The sequence below is a fragment of the Colias philodice genome, chromosome 20 (assembly GCF_061535455.1).
Source record: "Colias philodice isolate Cphi_HAF_F1 chromosome 20, ilColPhil1 Martin Lab GWU primary, whole genome shotgun sequence".
Classification (NCBI taxonomy): domain Eukaryota; kingdom Metazoa; phylum Arthropoda; class Insecta; order Lepidoptera; family Pieridae; genus Colias; species Colias philodice.
Window position 1 is genome coordinate 4800650 of NC_143105.1, and position 17294 is coordinate 4817943.

At 32.5% G+C, this 17294-nt stretch overlaps 1 protein-coding gene across 2 annotated transcripts in view; it reads left to right on the forward strand.

Annotated features, from left to right (window-relative positions):
* The window catches only part of Hcs (holocarboxylase synthetase-like protein), an 18268-nt gene extending 1310 nt beyond the window's left edge, over positions 1-16958 (forward strand). Inside the window, exons 1-14 of one of the 2 annotated variants that reach the window (XM_089708247.1) lie at positions 2097-2596; positions 2823-3082; positions 3403-3556; positions 3975-4749; positions 4999-5194; positions 7267-7391; positions 8414-8546; positions 8821-8997; positions 10525-10710; positions 11082-11267; positions 11596-11702; positions 12049-12149; positions 12450-12666; positions 12972-16958. In XM_089708247.1, coding sequence (XP_089564373.1) covers positions 2461-2596; positions 2823-3082; positions 3403-3556; positions 3975-4749; positions 4999-5194; positions 7267-7391; positions 8414-8546; positions 8821-8997; positions 10525-10710; positions 11082-11267; positions 11596-11702; positions 12049-12149; positions 12450-12666; positions 12972-13146 — 2928 coding nt within the window. In that variant the 5' untranslated portion in view covers positions 2097-2460 and the 3' untranslated portion in view covers positions 13147-16958. Of the gene's footprint in view, positions 1-2096; positions 2597-2822; positions 3083-3402; positions 3557-3974; positions 4750-4998; positions 5195-7266; positions 7392-8413; positions 8547-8820; positions 8998-10524; positions 10711-11081; positions 11268-11595; positions 11703-12048; positions 12150-12449; positions 12667-12971 lie in introns of those variants that run through there. The other variant, XM_089708248.1, reaches the window with a different exon arrangement.
* The last annotated feature ends 336 nt before the right edge of the window (positions 16959-17294 follow it).

Here is a 17294-nt window from a genome sequence, read left to right on the forward strand (position 1 = left end):
ACAAATTGAATAAGAAAATAGATAATATATACTTATTACGTATGTATACGCAAACGACCTAATGCCTACTCTCTAGTCTCTACTATCGACTTATGTGCAACATAATTTTATGTACATAGGTAAGTATGTAACTAATAACATTGAAATATATGTAGGTACGATACAATAATTATTAAAAAATAATAATCTGCCTTAATCAAAATAATAAAGATTTCCTACGACCGATCATCAGCGGCCGCCCGGCCGGCTCCTGCATGCATATCTATGATCCAGCAGTTCCCCGAGACCAATCTATAGGTGTTACCCGAAATATTTCCTCAAACATTCTCTAAATCGTATATGGTGGGAATAAAACTAAAAGCACAAAAATTACAGTAGGTATATAAAGATTTTGATTCAATTACATAGGTAGTAGTAGCTTTTATTATAGTATAGTAGTGATGTTCCTTGCGCACTTGTCTTGTATATTATAGTATCCAATAATCCAAGCATGATTTTTATTAAGCTCTGAACGTCTGAAGTATCAAGTAACTTGTAGTACCTACATGAGCACTGAATTACTTATTGAGCGATAGGTAAAAATGTACTTAATCGAAAACACTGAAGCTTCTCAAAATTAGATTTTTTAAGAAAAACTAACGATTAATCTTAAATCTTACATTTCTAGTTACATGAACGACAATCGTGTTGGTTTAATGGTGTTTCGTTTGTTTACTTAATTTGTCTGTAAAAATTCAAAACAGCTGTAATTTTAAACTTACAAAAAGTCTAAAAGTCGGGTGGACAGCTGCTAGTAAGTAGTACCTATTATTATATTTCTTGAATTGTTTCTAAATCTAAATCAATATTGAAGATCGGTTCAGTAGTTCAGAGATTACCCCTTAGGGCGCTTGTGCACTACAAGGAATTTTACTGTCCGGCATTCCGATTTTTTACGGTCCGGTTTGGCATGAAAAATCCGATGAATTGGCTTGTGCACCTGTCCGTCTTTACTCGGATCAGTGCGGTACAGGTCAAGGAAGTTTGGCGGTAGAATGCTATCATATTTTTTTTGCATTTTACAAGAAACGAGTAAAAAATATAGAAGATGAAATATTATATTACTTCGTAAGATATATTATTCTATAAAAAGTAAAGTTCCGTAAGAGATTTAAAATGCGTGTTTCACTTATTTATTTTAATCGGTGACGAGGAGCTAAAGCTATTCCCACTTGAACTTTAACTTACCAACACTTACTTAGATAATAATTATAGGTCAATGTATATAAAAATAACAATACCAACTTTTCAAATCACATTGCCAGCTAAAAGGAAGTAAAACAAGAGCTTGCTTTCAATTGGCATATGCTGTAAAAAGAGTAAAATCCAAGCAAGTGGGCATTCGAAAACAATTATATGTACAGCGACTCGTAGACACAAAAAACCATCCGGAATAGGGAAAAGTGAAATGTCGGACAGTAAAATTACGTATAGTGGACAAGCTAGCATTTAGATTAATGGCGTGCCATTCCGGACCGTAAAAAATCGGAATGCCGGACAGTAAAATTCCTTGTAGTGCACAAGCGCCCTTACAAGTCAAAAACTTTATCTCTTACTTTATCTCTATAAAATACATATTAGTTCTAGAACTTATGTATTAAATCGTTGTTTATTTTTAATTTATTAAAATTTAAAATTAAATGAACTGGCGCTATAATGCTTTATGAGCGCTAGCTAGTGTTCACTGTTCAGGTGGAAATATCAAGTTGGAATATTTACTGATTTTAGCTGATTTACAAAGATAAAATCAGTAAATAAATGCTAACTAATGTTACCTGCAGAAATAAATAACAAATTATGATTATGATGATAATGATGGATGTTAAATTTTAATGTAGTTTACATAAAGTTTACAAATCTTAATTTGATTATTCGTCTGTGTCCGCCGTTTTGCCGACTCAGATGGGCAAACACATGCGAAGGGTATTTAAAGTTTGTAATAATTTCAAATAATAATAGTTTCATGATGTCCTTTTTATTTTTTTTATTTCAAGTGGTTTGCGTAAAATGGAATGTACCGTTTGACATTTGGTCATGTCAATTTACGGAAAAGTCAAATCGAAATCAAGTGTCAAGACTCAAGTGTCAATTTGTGATTTGTCAATAATTCATCGCAACGGGTCGCGGGTGGTGAATTCAATTATATTATATTTATTTTAATTATAATTATGAGAGATTTATAGAAACAGTAGTCTTTGAAGATGCTTAAACGGTTTCCGCATAGTGTTAAAAGCGTAAAGCTATATTTTATTCATTTAATCTTAATTTCTTTTAAATTCACTTTTGCATAGGATGTGCTTTAGAATCGATAACCCAATTTTGTAGCTGGTGAACCTAAAGACTGATTGTGGTTAAATAGCATATCATGCCCTTGTGATAGACTGTTCTCCATGTTTTAAATCTCCTGTTAACTCACAAATCATGTTGTTTACGCCGATTTACATCGCTATGACATTCATAAAGACCTGGCGTATTCGATCTTTTCGATCTCGTCTTTTGGAGTTTTTGAGTGGAAATACAAGTGTTGCATTTTGTAAAGTTCCAGAAAATGCTGCAGGTACAGTGGGTTTTATTATATAATCACATAGGACATACTAAGTCACTTATATAAATCATAAACATTTACAATATGTCCTGATAAGCTATAGGTATTAATTGTGCCAGTTGTAGACTTATTAAGAACTATTAACCCATAAAACATTTTTATATGAATATAGAATAATAGCTGATAATATAATAAGTTATCAACTTACAATTGCCATTACATAATGTTATTCTTTTAGAAACTCCCACATTAAGTTCCAAATTGTGTACAAATCCCAAGAATGCCTACTTATGTGATTTGCTGGACTATACAAATGCCTCTCGAATATGTAGTATGAAACCAACACAATGTATAGAGATAAGCGACTGGGTGTCATGTGCCAGTGGTCTACCATTGGGCTCCAATGATACATCAGAAGTCACTGATGTTGATTTAGAAGTACTGTTTGAATGTGAAATGGACCCACATGAGGAAAGCTCTTACTATGACATCATTTCGGTGAGTGAAAATGTTTTCTTAAACTACCTACTCATTATTCATAAATTCATAATGTCAAATTCATATACATTTTTAACAGAATAGGACTACTGTTATATTAATCCGTCAGTCCTCGGATCACAGACACAATAGAAAATCTATTGTGTCTCGGCCCGATCGGGCCGCTCGGTGGTCAATGGGTTAACTGTTAGGTTTTAAGAAACACACTACTATGTACATAATTATAAAATAAAATAAAAGAATAAATACATAGTAAAATTTTAATGCAAATTTTTTAGTTTTAACATTTGAATTATTTTAAAAATATTCCATATTTCTAGTTGGAGTCAATGGGCCAACCAATAGCATGGAAAGCTGGATCACACTTGGCAATAGTTTTAAAGACAAATATTGAACACCTTAGCCTTGTTGGCTTCCATTTTGTTGGTGGTGAATTTATAATTGATCATAAGCTACCAGTTGTGAGGATTCAAAGTGAGTATAATTATTATTCAAGTGAAACTTCTTTAGGTGCATTGAGAGTAAAATTTCAAGGTTGTGTTATGGCAATACCGTCACGTCATGGAGTACGGCGATTTTGGTATCTTTGAATCTTGCCTAAAAAGTTTCATTTCTGACACGTGTGCTCGGCACACACACTCTTTTTTGCCATTCATCTAATTAACTTAATAGCAATCAATTTTATATTGCAAAATCTTAATGCAACAATATTAAAGAAAAGAAAAGTCTGTTCTAAACTGATTATGCATCTGTAATCTGATTTTAACTGATTATGCATTTCCTAAGTATGTAATCTTATTTAATTCTTGGTTAGGTCACATTTTGTTCAATGTACATATTATACTTAAATAAATATCTATAAGGAATTGAAATTTAATAATCTTTTATACAGCGGTTCAGCTATCAGGAGAACCTAACAAAGCAACTGATTTATCCATGAGAGGACTTCGAAGTGATATTCAACACAGCCTCAAATTACCCAATGAACAATTTCAATGGCCAGTCCATGCTTCTCTTTTGAGAAAACTATCAAAAGTAGTAGATATTAAATCTGATAGAAGTGTTACTGTTGAAATGAATGGGGGTAGTGAAAAAGTAGATACTATACCTATAACTAGACGAAATGTTATGTTAACTGATGCTGGCACAATCACAACTAAGTCACTCTCGGGGGATGATGAAGAGCCTCCTGTAATTCCTAAAACACAAGAAACAGAACATAAAACTCCAGAGAAATCACCAAAGAAAGTTCAAGACCAAAAAGTTGAACCAGATAACGAATTAGTAGTAGAAAATGTTACTGTAGAAATACAACATAATATAACACCGAAAAAGTCGAGTTTGAAGCTTGACTTGAAGAAGGGGACGAGTCAACTTTCAACATCACTTTTAAACATATCTAGTCAAATTAAATCAATTACGACACATAAGAGAATAGTTAGTACTACAGCGCCAAAGAAGCAGCAGCCTCCTCCCCCGGTTGAAACCTGTTCTACAGCAAAAGAGGAATGTAAAACGAGTCCTCCTTCGCAAATGACGCCGAAGTCAATGAAAAGTTCCCGTCCATTAGTTAATACGAAATCACCAAACGTTTTGATATATTCAGACAGTGTTGTAGCTAGAGATAATCTGGAAGCATCTTTGAAGAAAGTTTTAGATTGTGATAGGTAAGTACATTGTATCATTGTCCTGACTCCTGATATCATTGAATTGAGTTTATAAACAATGAAATGTCAAAAGGTTGAACACAATCCGCTTATAATCTTCTCTTTCACTCTCACTTATAAAAGAAATTACGCCTTCACGAGTCGGGCAATTACCAGACTTTCGTATTGCCATTCTAGAGCATGTACGACATATCCATAACTTTAAATACATCCTAGGGCTTAAGTATATAGCTATTTCTATATTCCCAGGTACACAGTATACAGTGTGTCCCGGGATACATTATGCGCGGGGGCTTGGAGGGGTCGAGCTGCCCTAGTAGCAGTGGCTGGTTGTGCCGGTCGAGCCGCACCTTTACTGTTAGCGCATCTCTTGGACGGCGGCAGACTTTTGGCGCTCTGTTCCGATCTATTGCATACAGTGTTGCCGCATTATAAAACTGCTGAGGTAAGTTACGAAATTGTTTTTTTTTGGTGTTCTTTAGAAACATTTAAGTAATTTGCGGTTGTGGTGGCATTTTTTTTCCCCTGAAATTCTGAAATGCCTACTTTCGACATCCTAAAAGTTTACCAGAAGATGGTATATTACATGAATATGTATTATTTATCCTTTTAAATAAAATGTTAACATTGAAGGAATGTTATGCAATTAACTTACTTTTGTAAGACATCTCTATCTGATGATCACATTATGTTCTTCAACATTTATTTAAAATGAGTATCATTAAGTGCATTCAGTTTCTCATCGGAAACCTTTGATTGTGTAAGTGGTTTATCGTCACATTAATAGCGATTTAAATACTTGTGCTTTTTATAGAAACATAATCTAATTTGTCTGTGATGCCAACGTCATAATTATAATTAAACTAAGAGAATAAAAATGTGAAGGCGTAATCTATGTGGTACACCCTCTAAAGATACATATGAAATTAGTTCATACAACGTCTGTTAAAAAACCGAGAAAGCTAATCATTAATACTTATAAGTAATAGTTTTAAAGATACATCACGTGTCCCTTAATTCTCACTTTTCAAAGATTTGCCTGTATCATTCTTAATTAATTTAAATTAGCATTAGCTTAAGACAGGAGACGCCAAGAAATTGCGTAATACAGATAATGCAGTAAATTGATTATGCAAAACAAGTTTAAGGGTAAAAGTAACGATGACTGACCTTGACCTGAGCCAATGTCTTCCCCACTGCAATGTATTGGAAATCTCTAAAGTAACAACCTCTTGACCTTTACTATTTCACACTTCTATATACTATCAGCCGTACAAATAAACGAGTTATAACATTTTATGCAAAGAATAAACTAAGAATAAGGAATAATCATACAAATAAACACGAAATAAATGTAACCTAGTATAACTTCGTAATAAGTATTCATACTAATGCTATTCCGTCCTTATTACGGCTACCACCCTAGTATAAGTCTGACATAACCGAGTTATAACATATCTTTTAGTACATTGTGCTGTGTTTTACAAGTTTTAGAAGCAATTTTCAATCTAAATTTGAGATAATAGCAATGAGAGTAATACGAGAAGTAGAAAAAGTTGAGCAAATTAATAATTTCATTACGTACCTATTGAAATGGAAAATTTTGTATGAAATGTCAAAATATACGAAATTATGAAAAACCCTTTTGATATTTATAATGATTTATTTATTTACAACATGCGCCAAACCATACATACATAAAACTTATTTCTAAACTTATCACAATAATATACACTTTCGTTGAAAATATAAGTCTTCTAAGCCTGGAGTTGTATGTTTTGAGTACCAGTTATTTGGCAACTCTCTATCTCAAGGTGGGTTTATCTTCTGTTCTCCAGATATTTGATAGCGTTATCTATCATTTGCTTGCATATTTAATGATATATTTAAATTATTTCCAATAAATATTTAAAAAATAAATAAACAGAACATCGTATGATGAAACTTCAAAACAAATTCGACGAAGTCAAACGAGCGTCAGCAAAATGACAGCACCAAGGCTTAACCGTAGACAATTTCAACGTTTTTCATAATTTTGTGAATGAATTGCGACGTTGCCGCTTCGCGCCTATTGCATAGCGTGAGCATAGATACATCGACGTTATTCCAAATTTATTTGTAAGAAATTATGACATCCTTATTCTTTATTTATTCTTATCATATCTATGCATTGCATAAGGTTTGAATAAGCAAGTTTTTATTTGTACGGCTGTATATATATAAAAGAAAAGTATATTATTTTGTGAAATGTTTGTTCAGAAATCAGAGTTCATTCTTTTAATTTGTCCAGTTTAAAATAAATTTTAAACTGGACAAATTAAAAGAATGAACCTGGACACAAATATTGTTGATGATCTAATTTTAGAATACGTAAATGGAAAAAGTCCCGCCTGTTAATATCAATTGCAATTTGCAACAGTTTCCAAAATAGTTTTGGGAACTGGAAACATCTTAGCTTTTTTTATAATACATCTCTTTTGTTTTTCAATTTTCTTAAGTCTTTTTATCGTTTTACAGATCAGGGAAAATGAAGTAGTCCAGTTTTCTTATGACAAATGGAAGTCTGTTAAAATGAAACATCACATATTCTGCTATCAGGCATCTCCTGCTAAGAAACAGTTTTCCACTGAGAGTGATAGACAGTAAGTTACCTCTTATATCAACTCTTCACTATAAAATAGACAATACGTTTTGTCAAATAATCAATGTTTTAATACAATTTTTAATAAGAGTAATGTGATTGTAATTAGAGTATAAACCATTTTCCAGAGCCAGTCAGGATGCCAATATGTGTTGGTACGAAACAAGAAATAAATAGTCATTTGCTCCTAGACACTATAATTTGCGTTTTAATAAAGAGATTTATTCATTTTCACTATATCGGATTATTAATACTTCAAATTGATTATTTCTTATTTTTTTATGCAAATGAAAAAACTGTACTGTACTTTAAACAAGACAAGCTATAATTTTTATTTATTTAATTGGATGTAGAAGATAGAGCATGGTTTAAGATCACTTTGAAAATACGATAAAATAGAAAAAAATGTTTATTTTTTATAAAAGCTTTGAACTAAAGCACGGCCAAGTATAACAAGATTAATGCGGAAATTTTATCAGACCATTCCATCTCATCGATTACTGCTAGTTTAGTTTTAAGCTATGTATTTTCAATTACAAATTCATAAAATCTCTGCATCAATGTTGTGTTATCTTATTCTATTCATTAGTGTAAGTATAACCTGAAAATCTCATTTGATATTTTAACGCAAATTCCAAAATGCTTTACTAACAAATCTGAATTAAAATATCAAATGTGGTGTAGATGAGGATACAACAAGAATTGGCTTGATCTTTGAGCATCTCATAGTGCATGTTTATCGCAAGGAACTCGAGCGATACTCAAAAAACAATTAGAATAATAATGAAATAATAATTCTCTACAGATTATTGTAGTGAAACTTCTTTAGGCGCGTTGAGTGTAAAATTTTAAGCTCGCGTCATGGCAATACCGTCACCGTCCGTGGTTGACACCTTTAAATCTTGCCAAAGAAGTTTCACTTCTGACAAGAGTGCTTGGCACACACGCTCTTTTTTTAAATTGAGTATCGTTGGAGTGCTATGAAAATTAATATTCTCTATTAATATTTATTGAATATGCTAGGCCATCGAAATATACTGGCCATCCAGGACACGAATTGGATATCCAAGTTTTGGCCTCTGAAGAGACTTGGCGAACTCCGTCCTTATTACAAGCTACAGACCTCACTAACAACGGAATTGCTATATTTTCACAGGTAAATTATTTGTTTATAACAGCATTATAATGACAATATTCAAATTATTACTACTTGAGATGGCAAGAATGAGACCCAGTTGATAAATGATGTATACCACTACTTATGAAGTTTTTTCACATGAGTGCCATTAAGAAGTAAGGACGTTAACATTGACGTAGCTTTTTCACATATAATACATTTTTATAGGCAAATTTAGGTAGTTAAGTGACAGTTTTTCCATAGAATTCTATTTTCTTTCCCATAATTTTAATAATGTTTAACTTTACTATAGATACATCTGGAAGCAGATCCGAGCGATTACCTCGGCGAAGAAGGTATAAGAAGCAACGAAGCTAGGCTAGAGATCCTTCACAAGATCCTGGGTGATATTCTTGGTCTCCATGTCAAAGATCCTAAGGAAATAACTCAAGTCGACTACACTAGGGCATTTTTCCTCGGAGACCATGTGGTAAGATCTTTTTCCTTTTCTATTGTATCAAGCATCCCCATATAATGTCATGGTAGCCGTTGCTGAAGACGATTGTATTTAAATTATTTATTTCTATATAATCGTCTCTTATTCATAGTTGAAAGTATTTATATTATGTCTATTTAGTTGTGATGTGCATCTAGCTTAACTTCAAGAAAGCTCTTATTTGAAATGCTTTTAGGCGCACCGTCATTTATCATTAGATTATTATCATTAAAAAGAACGTCACACATCACACATACTTTAACACTAATCATATTTGTGTCACTAGAAAATGTTAACACATTATTGATCAGAATTATTTTGTTCAGTTATTTTTTCGTTCTCGTTACAGCACCATTCAAATATGATTAAGTTTTTATGATTATAACAAATGAATCCCAAAAGGAACAGCTTATTATACTCTTTTGTCACGCAATCATTACACGTGACTCATCATTCAGTTTTGCACGACACTAAAACTCGTATATCGAATATCACTTGCATAGTAACTATCGTAATCAATTTAAGTACACATAAAATAACAAGAAAGAAAACACCCGTGAGCATAGAAAACACAAAGTATAAGAGGAAATGTGTAAAGTTGGGCATTGTCCGGTAGGGTGCGTGGCCGTCGTCTCGCAGGGGCCCGGGCCACGTGACGGTGTGATGCCCGGTGAGGCCTACCTCGCTTGTGCTTTTGTGTTCGTTAATTGTACGCTTTATTCCGGAGATTTCAAGGTTCATTTTCGCTTGATAGGTTTTATCTACCTGGATATTATAATTGGTTAGCAGGACAGATAGCGCGTTGTATATTTTATTTTTCGATTTTCTATCATTTTTGTTAAATGAATCCGGCTCGAAGGACCTTATTTGGTTCTTGAATAAAATATCGTAATCATCTAAGCGTAAAATAAGTATTTTGATAGAAACCGCAAATAGTGAAACAGGAGATTATAATGCAAATTTTCCTGCCTGTTTAAGTTATCTTGAAATCTCCGCTAATTATACCAACTTTAACGAACTAATTAACACGCTTGCTCGATTTAACGTTGTCCTTTTAGATTTGCTTCCACTGCTCACCTTTAAAGACTTAAGGATTTCTAACTTTCTTATTTCTAGGATGCTTGCTACATTCGATATTTTTTCAATTTAATTTCATATTATAGCTAACATTCCAAGACCAAGATATTTATGCTTCTAATGTCCAAAGTAAAGGCAATACAGCCCTTAGCCCTTGTGCCTTTGTTATGTACTCACAACTCAACATGTTTTAGATGTCATTTAAAAATTGTGAGACCAATTTCTTTATAGATTATATCAACGCTATAAATAGACGTCCAACATAAATAGGTATAAAGCGACGTATATATTATATTGCATGTAACTTTATTTTTCTAAAAATATTTTATTTTACATTGCGTTCAAAATTGGCTGCTAATTTCATCACTTAATATTTTCTGCAATATGGTCGCGAAACTTTAGCGAGTTATTTCTTGAGCTTATTATACTTTTTGGTGTTGTCAGCACAAATTATCGCTAGTAGAGGGTTGGTGTCCATCGGAGGAAGGCAAGAGAGTGCAGAAGATCGGAGATTTAACTTTACAATGGTGTATGCGAGGGGAGGAGCCAGTAGAACAACCTTCAGAAAACTTTCTACCTGTTTATTTGTATGAATGCCCTGAAAACTTCTCTACCGTGGAATATTTTGATGTAAGTTTTGTTTCTTGAAAGCAACATGATTCTAAAGTCTAAATTAAAATGGCCGGTAGATATAATGAATAGAAAACCTTTATTTAAGTCCCCTGTTTCAAGCAATGATTTGAAATACACATGATTAATAACTAATTAACGCAGTTTGGAATGTTTTATGTTCACTCAACATAAAACATTCCAAACTGCGTTCCATTTCACGTAGAGATAAAATACAATTGTGCGGCACGAAAACGGCTATGCATGTTCAATCGCAATACGTGATACATCGACTTTCGTCTTTCCCTCCCAATCTTAAAATATAAAACCTTCTATTTTTAAAATATTGATTGTAAGATTTGTAAAAAGACTATCAACTATTTTAATTTCAGAACCTAACATCAACAAGCATTGGTCGTATCCTGATATACGCGGATGTGATGTCATCAACCCAGCGAGTGATCTCAGGCCAGTTGTCTCACGGTGCGGGCGCGGTGGCGCGCGCGCAGACCGCGGGGAGGGGGCGGGCTACGAACCAATGGATATCCCCTGTTGGACAGGCTGTCATGTCTCTCCAGGTATTGGAATAAAAGTGGGATAAATTTGAAGGAATTTGATTTTTCTTTATGCTCAAGACCGTAGACTAGTGAAACCTTCATGGTAACTTGCAGTTCTGTACTGATTAATATAAAATACTCAATTAATTACACTGATAAGTTAAAGAAAAGACGAAACAAACCTATATATAGTAAAATTGCATTTCAAACGTTTTCCCACGCATGTCAAAATTAGATCGATATCTCTTTAAAAAATGACATCGACTACTTATTAATATTTATAAAATAAATGTACCAAAAAATAGTCCATCGTTATTTGTATTATCTGTGCGCTAATTATTATTAATAGGTGTGGCAGAAAATGAGTCCCACAATCCCACTAATACAGCACGCAACCGCGCTCGCAGTGGTGCGTGCGATACGCAGCGATCCTGCCTACGAACATTTCGATATCAGGTCTGTAAATTTTATATTTTGTTTTATTTAACATGAATAATATTTATTAATTTGTGATATATATACTGATATATAGATTTAGTTTGTTTGTTTGAATGCGCTAATATAATAAGATATAAAGAAGTCCATCATGTTTCGAATTTCGCGCCATAAGTTTTTTACCCGATTTTTTACACCAATAATAAATAAATAAATAATAAAAATCTTTATTGACATAATAATTATACAGGTCTAGATAATGAATCCTTCGGCTCCCGAACTAGTTTAAAACTGTGTCTCAGGAGCCAAATGTGGCAAACGTTACTTTATTTCTACAAATCGAAGCTCTACAATATTTTGTTGACAGAATTAAATGGCCCAACGACATTTACTATGGACGTGATACGAAAATCGGTGGTATTATTACAACGGCAAGTTGTATGGCAGATGATGTTATCATCAATATAGGTAAGGCTCTATAATCACATTAAACAAATCATTAGAAATATTGTATACATTGTTCGACATTTTTTTTTGCGTTACATATGCATGTGTACTTTATAATAACAATTTTGAAGTGAAAGTTTCACTTTAGGCGCGTTGAGAATAAAATTTCAAGGTCGCGTCATGGCAATACTGTCACGTCATGCAATAAGGCGCCGATTTTTGTATCTTTGAATCTTGCCAAAGGAGTTTCACTTCTGACACGTCTGCTCGGCACATACGCTCTTTTTTGTACACAGATTTCCTAAGTATATAATTTTCCAGGAACCGGTGTAAACATATCAAACAGCGTACCAACGACATGTGTGAACGATATAATCAACGAGTACAACACTAAACACGGCACAACACTAGCGACGATATCGATAGAGAAGTTCCTAGCTCGATACTGCTCTGAGTTGGAGCAAATATTGGATCAAATGAATAGTGAGGGTGGTGTGGACTCTTTTCTGAAACAGTATTATCAATACTGGTTGCATGAGTAAGTATACAGTTCTCGTTTATTTATAATATTTTTGAGGGTAGTTTAAAGAACAATATAATTAATGACCTAGTTCAGATAATAGTTATATACTAATTACATGTTTTTAGAGCATTGATAGGATTTGAACACTTTTTTTCTATACCACAGATATTTTCATCTTTGAAACTACTCACAATTTTTTATCTTTATTCCTCTTATAAGTTATAACCAATATAACAGCAAAAGGCAGAGATATAAATTATGTTCAATTTTATATAAGTTACGAGTTTCAAATCCTTCCTAATATAATAATATATTTCCAGCGACGAAGAAATCCGCGTACAAACGCAAGACTCGGATAGTCCAGTAACTGGCACCATTACTGGCTTGGACGAGTACGGCTGGCTGCTAGTTCGAACTGAACAAGGCGAGTTACGATTGCAACCCGATGGCAACACCTTCGATATCATGAGCGGACTTATTGCACCTAAAATATAGATTAGTACAAAAATGTTGACATAATTCACTTTTTTCATGTTCATGGCAACACGTAAAATAAGAGCCAATGCGAACACCGCGATTATTAGAGTGGGATTAGTATACCTAAAATATAAAACGCTTCGAAAATATTACCATTTTCGTATGTCGATGGTACCACCGAAGATATTACGTTGATTTTGCAATCAACGTATTATCTTCGGTGTTATAAGGTGTTGCACCTTCGATATTATGACGGGACTTATTGTACCTAAAATATAAAAGATTACGAAAGTTTTGCCATAATTTCCTATGTCGATAATAACACCTAATATATTACGTCGATGGCAACACCATCGTTATCGTGAGTGGATTTATTGCTTAAGACGGCAACAATAAAGGACATGAAAAAGTATCTAAGTGAAGAATAAATAGTCAGAAATGAAACATAATTAGTCCCTTATAAAGTGTTATATTGATATATCAAAATTTTTTCTTGATTCGTACATAAAACATAATATAATACAAAATTATCATTGAATCAAAGTAAAATAATGTTCAATCTTTCGCTCTCTTTGTAAAGTTACTTTTTAAATTCGTTAAGTTGGTTATTTTTTAAATTTGGAAATCGTTATTATGTATTTGATTAATTATTTGAACAGGTTTTGGCTAAATTATAACTTACATATTTTAGGTTATTTTTGTGATATTTGTCAGGGTATATTAAATTATTATTTAGTTATTATTATAAGTTTGTTATATGATTCGTAATTAAATTATTTAAAAATTGGTGAAAAGGTTTGTTTGGGCTCATCGGGATAAAAGGTTATAAAAAACTTATAATAGAATTGGAGAAAATTAGGGGTGCGGTAATTTACGCCGTATTAGAAAAAAAGCCCTTCTAGGTATATTCTTAAGACTTTTAACCTTGATCAATTTAAACTGATTTTTGCATTCAAATGGAAACCAAAGAGTTATAAACAAATAGTTTAAACCTATTAGAATGTAATTCTTAAGGCAACCAAATAAGGCAAAAACACGGTTGATAAACGCGTAGGTTGTGTCGTTGTAACGTTAGTATTAGACTCAAAATAGTTATAACTTTATGGGCCCTCTTCACAATGGGCAGCGTTGGCCCAACAAATGCTCGTCGATGTTTGTCGTTATTACGGTGATATTACGGTAAACACAATGACGGTCGATCATAGACATTTAGGCACTCTACTGATTACTCTCTCTATCGTGATTGCCTCTGCTCGCCCAACGCTGCCCATTGTGTAAATGGCACATTAAACAATTGGCAAACGCACGATATGGTCACCAACTCTCTTCTATATATGTATTTGTTTTTATTATAGTCGCGTCCATCAAAAATCGAGATTTAAAATAATAATATAAGTATTCCGAATATTTTAAATATAATATTACATTTTTATAGAAAATAATCATAATACAACTGTTGTAATTTCATTCATGTCTATATTTTATATAGAAAATAGTACCTGCATTATCATTATCTTTAATAATAGGTCTGTCTAAAAGCTAGAAGTTCTAATAGTAAGATCATTAATGTAAGAAGCGGTTTGTAAAATTAAGGGAATCCTCATTGTAGTATATTTATATGTGTTATGTTTACTCATATAAGTATAACAGTTTGTATATTTATTATTATGTTTTCGAAATAAATATGAATGCATGCAATTTGTACATTATATAAAAAAATCGATTATTCGAACCCGCATCTTGTGCCTACCGGGACGACGCGAACCGATGACCACTCGGCCACCCGTGATCCCGCCTGAGCGAGAGACGCGGATTCGAATCCCGAATTTCAAGATCCAACAACTTTAATTTGTTTCTAGAAATTTTTAAGACAATTATTTATATGTAGTGTACAAAATATATGCACAGTAAAACTATTTATCTCCGATAAAAAAGCAATTACAAAACTTTAATATAGTCGGAGAGGTAATATTAGGAATCACGTAGGTATTGTATAGCCATACCACTGCCAGTGATCATCATCATTCATTTATCTTATATAGTTTTTTTCATCTAAATATTATTATGGGCCTTTATTGCTTGCAATGTTATTAACATTTTCCTAGTGCTAACATTCGCGTCTTATATTTCGATGTTAAAATTCTATCTTTTTCTTCTATTTGTAAAGTTTAGAGATTAGCTTTTCGGGAAAATGAAGACATTAATTTATATTTATGTATAGTTAAAAATCATAAAAGGTAGAGTTATTAATTCATGTACAAATATTTATATAGAAACTCATAAATCCATTCTATAGAATCTCAGTCAACTATAAAAGTATGCATTATTTTGCTTTCTAGCGTTTGTTGTAAATGTGCATCTACCTCAGTTAATCTGCTTCCAAGAAATGAGACTATAAATTGCTAAATCTTTAAACGTTGTAGAAAAGGAAATATAATATATCCACACAATTACTTCATTTCCCAGAAGTTCATATATTACATACCCTTCAATAGGCCGTCTAAAGAGTTAAAATCTAATATTCTAATATATATTATAAAGGCGAAAGTTTGTAAGGATGTATGGATGTATGGATGTTTGTTACTCTTTCACGTAAAAACTACTGAACCGATTACAATGAAATTTAGCACACATATAGAGGGTAACTTGGATTAACACATAGTATAGTTTTTATCCCGGAAATCCCACGGGAACGGGAACCATGCGGGTTTTCCTTTGCAAACGCGGGCGAAGCCGCGGGCGGAAATCTAGTACAACAATATTTGATATAATGATTTTATTAAATTCAGTACAATTTAAAAATAGTTCACTAGGTCTGTCCCAGATATCCTACCATACTTCACTAGATGCTAGACGCATATTTTCAATAGTTATCACATGATAATAGAATTTATAAAATCTCAGTTATTAAAAAAATATCTCTTTCAATATTTTTATATTAAAAAATACGTCTAAAGTGCTGTAAAAATTATTTCCTTACAGAACCTTTATTTTATTATTACTCAAATATTTTTATAACATGAAACATGAAAAGCAAATTTAAGCGCTTCGTGAACATAACATGCGTCATTGCAAAATAGAGTTAAATGTATATCTGACTGATACGTCTCTTAATAGTTATATTTAACGATTAGTTTTACATTATTAAAAATGTACATTCCAATAGTTGTTCTCTCCGTTCAAAATAGTTGACCTAGTTTAGTTAGATACATAGCAAAATATATGATTGTTAATTAGATATAACTTTAATATCTCATAAGTGTTTTTAATTGTGAGCGTGTGTTTGATCTATTTCAACATATTTGGATGTTTAGATGTTTTATATTGTATTGTATTGTATGAATACACAAGGGGCGTACGTGTACCTGAAAATTTCTAAAATGTTCTAGAATTTTGGAATATACCAACCAATCGTTGTATATTCCTGGCTATTAAAATTAGGATTTAAACATAATAATATATTATAAACACACTATATTATTATGTTTATAATGTTAAATCAATATTTAACTATGAAATTTGAAAACCATTGGTGACAGCTGCAGGTATGCTTGCTTGAGTTATAATATTATATCAAAGCGATGGATATTTATTACAGTGATCTCCAGAAATCGGAATTCTCAAACTGTCTCTCTTTAGAATGCATGATAATACTCAGTCAGAATTCGGGGATGAGTGTGTGAGCTGTTCATTTATTCTAGATGGTTCCTAGACAGGTTAAATAGATTTTAATTACGGTAAAATGTGCCTAATTGTGAAACAATTACGTTTGTATTTTATTATACTATTGTAATATGAGATATACTTTACGTCTATAAATTTGAATTAAAATTATACAGGGTGTCCCGCTCTTGGTATACTAAGCGCGAAGGAACTTGTAGTTTTGCATACACTGATCACGTAAAAAATACTTAAAAAAAAAATTACGTCCAAAATTTTTTGCTAAATTTTTCCTGAAAATCCATGTTTTCTTCTCTAGCTTCGCGCAGCCGGCATATACCGCTTCTCTAATATGAGCATTTTATCTATGAAAACATAATCTTAAACGACAGCTCACGTGCTGGTGGCAAAGTTGGGCGGCTCGCTTCTTATGGGTGTACACATAGAGTTTTAAGAATTCATCTATTTGAAAAAAAAATGCGTCTGGAATTTTTAAATTATTTTTT